This window comes from Ostrea edulis, chromosome 5 (genome assembly GCF_947568905.1).
Source record: "Ostrea edulis chromosome 5, xbOstEdul1.1, whole genome shotgun sequence".
In the NCBI taxonomy this organism is placed as follows: domain Eukaryota; kingdom Metazoa; phylum Mollusca; class Bivalvia; order Ostreida; family Ostreidae; genus Ostrea; species Ostrea edulis.
Window position 1 is genome coordinate 1,158,493 of NC_079168.1, and position 7,657 is coordinate 1,166,149.

Genomic DNA, 7,657 nt, shown 5'->3' on the forward strand with positions numbered 1-7,657 from the left:
ATGTGTCTCTCACATTTAAGTATCCGGGGACTGGAAGGTTTGTATTCAGTTTTCTAGATCTCCTTTCTATTTTTCTTTACTTTTTCAAAAAAATGTAATTTTAAAGTACTCTTAAAGATATTACCACAGCAGTGTTTGATTCGAACTTTTATTTTTTAATTTTGATTAATTAATTAATCTAGGTGTTCCGTCATGGTTCCTGTAGTACTTGTGATTTCCATGACTGTATATGGAGGTATATCATCCATCGCCAGTGCGCAAAAACCTAGTAAGTACTATGGACTACCAGACGAACTAAATTCATTAATCCATATGTGCATTACCATACACATGTCTGCCGCGTTTTATACCAATTCTTAGGCCGATTTTGACTACGGATTACTCCTTTTAAATGATCAAGATATAGGGCTCATGGCGGATGTGACCGGTCGACAGGGGATACTTACTCCTCTTAATTTTATATTCCTTATAGGAGTTATGAGATTGATCACTGTTGGTTATCTTCACCTTTCATATTCCATGTTACGACGTGAGCACTTGTGAATTGAGCATAGCAATTTTCAGTGTGCCTTCACAGACAACAAAATCATTGGATACATGATTGAATAGACCGGTCTTTTGAGTGTTGACTGTCATGCTAATTGGAAGGGCTTTGCAGCCTTAGACTTTAGGTTGGTAACGCTGAGGGCATTGAAGGACCTAAGGAAACGGAGACAGATCTTTTTGAAGATCCCACAGGACGGATGATCCTACTATTGGTGGTAAATAGGTCCATATTCTCCTCTTTAGTATTGATAGCCCCTGAGGGATGAGATGTTTAAGATTGCTAATGCGATTCTTCATCAGTGGTCGATTGGCCTTGAAGTGTAGCTAGGGTCTCTCTCGGAATAACAGAGGAGATGAATATTTTACTCTCTCTCTCTCTCTCTCTCTCTCTCTCTCTCTCTCTCTAGGAATAATACAGGGGGGGGGGGATATTTTACAGACTATGATTCTGAATCCAAAACGTAAATCAGACTTCATTCTGGGTTTGATTTTGCTTTTCATAAAAGTGTCACTGTTTAAAACTTAGCAAATTAGGACCCCCTTCTCAGTTTTCTGAATCACTTCTAAAGTAGAATATTGATTTTTGATTGATTGATTGATGTTTTCCGCCACACTCAACAATTTTTCAGTTATCTGCTGGCGCCCAGTTTTTATCGGTGGAAGAGAGAACCCAGATACAATGTACCTGGGAAGAGACCACCGATCTTCCGAGAGTAAACTGGTAACCTTTCTCACTTACCGGCGCGAGCGAGATTCGAACACGCGCCGACAGAGTCTAAAGTAGAATAATTGATAAAGTTTTGACGAAAAAATTAAGTATATCAATAATCCGATTTTGATGCAAGAAAGAATCTGAATCTGAATGATTATTCAACCATATATTCAATGCATACGAGTTCATCGAATTCACCTGGTTTTCAAAGCCTTTCGTGCGACGGTTTCGTTGTTCTAAGTATGAACGTATTATGCAGTAGACAAGATGCGCTATCACATGGACACGGGTCTTGTTCTCCGAGGAGTCCAACTTTACAGTTAGTATTGCTGATGACGGAGCTCAGGAGTCCAACTTTACAGTTAGTATTGCTGATGACGGAGCTCAGGAGTCCAACTTTACAGTTAGTATTGCTGATGACGGAGCTCAGGAGTCCAACTTTACAGTTAGTATTGCTGATGACGGAGCTCAGGAGTCCAACTTTACAGTTAGTATTGCTGATGACGGAGCTCAGGAGTCCAACTTTACAGTTAGTATTGCTGATGGCGGAGCTCAGGAGTCCAACTTTACAGTTAGTATTCCTGATGACGGAGCTCGAGCTTACCGTCGTGTTCATGAATATTATGTAGACATTTGTGTCCGTGAACGTGACAGATTTAATTTCGTCATGGTCTGGGGTGCGATTAACACAAACTTTCGCTCACGGTTGGTCATTTTGATTGGAAACTTACATAATGTGACTACCAGACGGTATGAAGAAGACATTCTGCAGTCTGTGTGAGGACCATTAACGCAGCAACATAAGCAAGACAGATGGTTAATTTTTCAGGTGGACAATCCGAGCACACGCGACAACATTGACCCAAAATGAACGAACTGCATCAACGTTCTTGACCCGCTGTGTCCTTGGACTAACCCTGACTGAACATTTGTGGGACGAGCTGATAATTAGATATGCGTACAGCCGCCAGCCTCAGAATTCGCAAGAACTTGAAAGGGCATTGTTGAAAGAGTGGCAAAACATTTCCCAAAAGACCATTTGGCGTATCTGTCAGTTAATGACACGTTGCCTACGCGCCGTTATCAACGGTAAGGGCGGACATACACGATATCAAGGGCGGATATATACCGGTATTAAGGCGACATACCTCGTATTAAGGGCGGATATACCCGGTATTAAGGGCGGATATACCTCGTATTAAGGGCGGATATACCCGGTATTAAGGGTGAACATACACGGTATTAAGGGCGGATATACCCGGTATTAAGGGCGGATATACCTCGTATTAAGGGCGAATATACCCGGTATTAAGGGCGGACATACACGATATTAAGGGCGGATATACCCGGTATTAAGGGTGAACATACACGGTATTAAGGCGGATATATCCGATATTAAGGGCGGATATACCTCGTATTAAGGGCGAATATACCCGGTATTAAGGGCGGACATACACGATATTAAGGGCGGATATACCCGGTATTAAGGGCGGATATACCCGGTATTAAGGGCGGACATACACGATATTATGGGTGGACATACACGGTATTAGTGTTTGTTGCACCCCTTTCGATTTCCATTTCACATGTAGCCTCTCACGAAATAGCAATGACGTTTACAATCAGTGGATATTAGAATTTTATCATAAAAGATTACGTACCACAGACATTTGTTTATTGAATTAATAACACGGAAAAGTATTCACTAAACATTTATGCCTATTAGAAGTCCTTCCGTGTCTATATGCATCTCTCTCTATCTATCTGTATGCATCTCTCTATCTATCTGTATGCATCTCTCTATCTATCTATCTGTATGTATCTCTCTATCTATCTATCTATCTGTATGCATCTCTCTATCTATCTGTATGTATCTCTCTATCTATCTATCTATCTGTATGTATCTCTCTATCTATCTATCTATCTGTATGTATCTCTCTATCTATCTATCTGTATGCATCTCTCTCTATCTATCTGTATGCATCTCTCTATCTATCTATCTGTATGCATCTCTCTATCTATCTATCTGTATGTATCTCTCTATCTATCTAGCTATCTGTATGTATCTCTCTCTCTATCTATCTGTATGCATCTCTCTATCTATCTATCTGTATGCATCTCTCTATCTATCTGTATGTATCTCTCTATCTATCTATCTATCTGTATGTATCTCTCTATCTATCTAGCTATCTGTATGTATCTCTCTATCATTGCTAACTTGAAGGTAAACTGGTTCAGACTGGTCTTGTTCCCGTGGATTGCAGTACCATCCACAAAGCTTGGCCGAGGGGACCAAGTGGAGTTTACCGGATCTACCCAGCAGGCGGTCAAGGTCACTCAGTATACTGTGACATGACCTTGGATGGTGGAGGTTGGACGGTAACATATAATACTTTTTAACAAGATTGTTAAATATTTGATTTATCAATTCATTGCATTCAAAACCATTAAATAGCGCAGTACAATTATAAGAGAAAATTGGCTCTTATCACAATCTGTTTAACGGATAAGGACGCTAGTAAATTTTGTCAAGCTTAAGTAACTGCAACAGCTGTATATTGATGATTAAGTTTGATATTGTTTAACGCCCCACTCGAGAATGTTCCACTCTTATGGAGACGTAAACAGCTTAGAAGAGTATTTGAAATGTACACTGCATTTGTAATACATATTCATAATTACTTAAGTTTATATGTACTCTACTTCTTTTAATCTGTTATTTTACTAATATCGGTCTGTATATATATATATGTTATATCCAGGACCATATTGAAAACTAGTGTTATCGCTAACTATGTAATCCTGGATAAATACAGGCCTTATTATTATTTAGGTTTTCCAACGAAGAATCAGTGGGTCGGAGAATTTCAATCGAAAATGGGTGGAATATAAACGCGGATTCGGAAATGTGAAAGCGGAGCATTGGTTAGGTGAGCATATACACTGCTTGATGGTACATGTGTTACACCGTAAACTAGATATTTCTACACATGTTACATAAATTATACCGTAAACTAGATATTTCTACATGTTACATATATTATACCGTAAACTAGATATTTCTACACGTGTTATACCGTAAACTAGATATTTCTACACACATGTATATTATACCGTAAACTTGATATTTCTACATGTGTTATACCGTAAACTAGATATTTCTACATGTGTTATACCGTAAACTAGATATTTCTATGTGTGCTACATATATCATACCGTAAACTAGATATTTCTACATGTGTTATACCGTAAACTAGATATTTCTACACACATGTATATTATACCGTAAACTAGATATATCTTCATGTGTTATACCGTAAACTAGATATTTCTACACACATGTATATTATACCGTAAACTAGATATTTCTTCATGTGTTATACCGTAAACTAGATATTTCTACACACATGTATATTATACCGTAAACTAGATATATCTACACGTTACATAAATTATACCGTAAACTAGATATTTCTACACACATGTATATTATACCATAAACTTGATATTTCTACATGTGTTATACCGTAAACTAGATATTTCTACATGTGTTATACCGTAAACTAGATATTTCTACACACATGTATATTATACCGTAAACTAGATATATCTACACGTTACATAAATTATACCGTAAACTAGATATTTCTACACACATGTATATTATACCATAAACTTGATATTTCTTCATGTGTTATACCGTAAACTAGATATATCTACACATGTTACATAAATTATACCGTAAACTAGATATTTCTATACACATGTTATACCGTAAACTAGATATTTCTACACACATGTATATTATACCGTAAACTAGATATATCTACACATGTTACATAAATTATACCGTAAACTAGATATTTCTACACACGTTATACCGTAAACTAGATATATCTACACATGTTACATAAATTATACCATCAACTAGATATTTCTACACGTGTTATACCGTAAACTAGATATTTCTAAATACATGTATATTATACCGTAAACTTGATATTTCTACACATGTTATACCGTAAACTAGATATTTCTATGTGTGCTACATATATCATACCGTAAACTAGATATTTCTACACATGTTATACCGTAAACTAGATATTTCTACGTGTGTTATACCGTAAACTAGATATTTCTACGTGTGTTATACCGTAAACTAGATATTTCTACGTGTGTTATACCGTAAACTAGATATTTCTACGTGTGTTATACCGTAAACTAGATATTATATCGTAAACTAGATATTTCTACAAGTGCTACATGTATTATACCGTAAATTAGATATTTCAACACATGCGCCACCCAATTTTTTTTAATTCTTTGTCTTTCTTTCAAGGTAATCAAGCTTTGCATGAAATCACGGTCCACGGTTTATACGAATTAAGAATAAATTTTGAGGACTTTGAAGGAAATACGAGATTTGCGAAGTACAACTACTTCCGGATTGGTAACGAAGCTGGCGGATATCGATTATCGTTTTCTGGTTACATAGGAAATGCAGGTATCTCTCGTGGAGCCCTCGGCTCTTTCTATATCAACAACATCGCCCTTAATTCACTATATCTATCGTATTTTCCCACCTTTCAGAATTTTAAGGATGGATTCTTGACATTTGTCAGACAATTTAGAAGATATGTGTTGTGTGAGTGTATTTTCTTTCACAATGTATATTCTATTGAATCTACCAGTGATTATTCGTTCTGCTTAGCCAATAGACAAATATGTTTAACCATAGTAAAAGGGCAGTATTGGTAATACATCACTATAAAATATAATTTAGGCCTGTTTTGATGAAATTTCCATGACCTTTGATATGAAAAGATTGTGACCTTGAACTAACCTTGACCCAAAAAACAGGAACCGCGACACCCAATAGTTTGTGTCAAAAGAAAGAACCGCGACACCCAATAGTCTGTGTGTTAAAAGAAGGAACCGCGACACCCAATAGTCTGTGTGTTAAAAGAAGGAACCACGACACCCTGTAGTCTGTGTGTTAAAAGAAGGAACCGTGACACCCAATAGTCTGTGTGTTAAAAGAAGGAACCGTGACACCCTGTAGTCTGTGTGTTAAAAGAAAGAACCGCGACACTCAATAGTCTGTGTGTTAAAAGAAGGAACCGCGATACCCTGTAGTCTGTATGTTAAAAGAAGGAACCGTGACACCCAATAGTTTGTGTTAAAAGAAAGAACCGCGACACCCAATAGTCTGTGTGTTAAAAGAAGGAACCGCGACACCCTGTAGTCTGTGTTTTAAAAGAAGAAACCGCGACACCCCAATAGTCTGTGTGTTAAAAGAAGGAACCGCGACACCCAATAGTCTGTGTGTTAAAAGAAGGAACCGCGACACCCAATAGTCTGTGTGTTAAAAGAAGGAACCGCGACACCCAATAGTTTGTGTTAAAAGAAAGAACCGCGACACCCAATAGTCTGTGTGTTAAAAGAAGGAACCGCGACACCCTGTAGTCTGTGTGTTAAAAGAAGGAACCGCGACACCCTGTAGTCTGTGTTTTAAAAGAAGAAACCGCGACACCCCAATAGTCTGTGTGTTAAAAGAAGGAACCGCGACACCCAATAGTCTGTGTGTTAAAAGAAGGAACCGCGACACCCAATAGTCTGTGTGTTAAAAGAAGGAACCGCGACACCCAATAGTCTTTGTGTTAAAAGAAGGAACCGTGACACCCAATAGTCTGTGTGTTAAAAGAAGGAACCGCGACACCCTGTAGTCTGTGTGTTAAAAGAATGTACACGTTCTACTGTTGTTGCAAACAAAATGTCACATCTCAACTCGTCCAATATATATGATAAGATCTATCTCGCGTGCATAGGTTGAATCTTTATTCTATAACTATAATGAGACTGTAATATGCATTCTAGCTCATTTCATTCACTGTTGCTTCGTTGTTAACAGGAGATTCGTTGGCCTACGCACAGGGTGTACGATTTTCCACCTTCGACCGCGACCAAGACACACATCGCAACAATTGTGCCAAAAGTTATAAAGGGGCATGGTGGTTTACAGCTTGCTTCCATAGCCATTTGAATGGTATTTATTATCGAACTGGACGACAGTCAAGTGCACAAGGTATCGTGTGGTCCAGCTGGAGAGGTTACCATTACTCCCTCAAATCTACGACCATGATGCTCAGGAGGCATCACGTGACAAAATTCAGATGAAATGTGTTAACAGTACATCTATTAAATTTGTATAGCCATTATAGACAATCTTAATTATCATTAAAATACAGGAATGGAGAAGGAACTGAGTGGACATCCCCGTCAAGTACATTGTCAATTTCTCATACTTTGATTTTGATGTCTGTATCTGAGGGGGGATTGGGGGGGGGGGGGGGGGGTGTATTTCTTTGGAGATGGGGACATGCATGGTAACAAACACAA

General features: G+C 38.0%; 1 protein-coding gene across 1 annotated transcript; it reads left to right on the forward strand.

Moving 5' to 3' along the window:
- LOC125651394 (microfibril-associated glycoprotein 4-like) lies at positions 1 to 7,478 on the forward strand. Its single transcript, XM_048879956.2, has 6 exons — positions 1 to 37; positions 183 to 268; positions 3,483 to 3,637; positions 4,092 to 4,188; positions 5,598 to 5,762; positions 7,170 to 7,478. Exons 2-6 carry the CDS (start codon positions 193 to 195, stop codon positions 7,433 to 7,435), a joined length of 759 nt encoding a protein of 252 aa, XP_048735913.2. The 5' UTR covers positions 1 to 37; positions 183 to 192; the 3' UTR covers positions 7,436 to 7,478.
- Positions 7,479 to 7,657: the final 179 nt, after the last annotated feature.

What these genes read in the sequence shown, in the direction of transcription:
- LOC125651394 (XM_048879956.2), top strand. Translation starts at nt 193, where the DNA reads ATGGTTCCTGTAGTACTTGTGATTTCCATGACTGTATATGGAGGTATA. An exon ending in CGCCAGTGCGCAAAAACCTA is followed by an intron (nt 269 to 3,482) that starts GTAAGTACTATG and finishes GCTAACTTGAAG; the next exon opens with GTAAACTGGTTCAGACTGGT. An exon ending in GAAAGCGGAGCATTGGTTAG is followed by an intron (nt 4,189 to 5,597) that starts GTGAGCATATAC and finishes CTTTCTTTCAAG; the next exon opens with GTAATCAAGCTTTGCATGAA.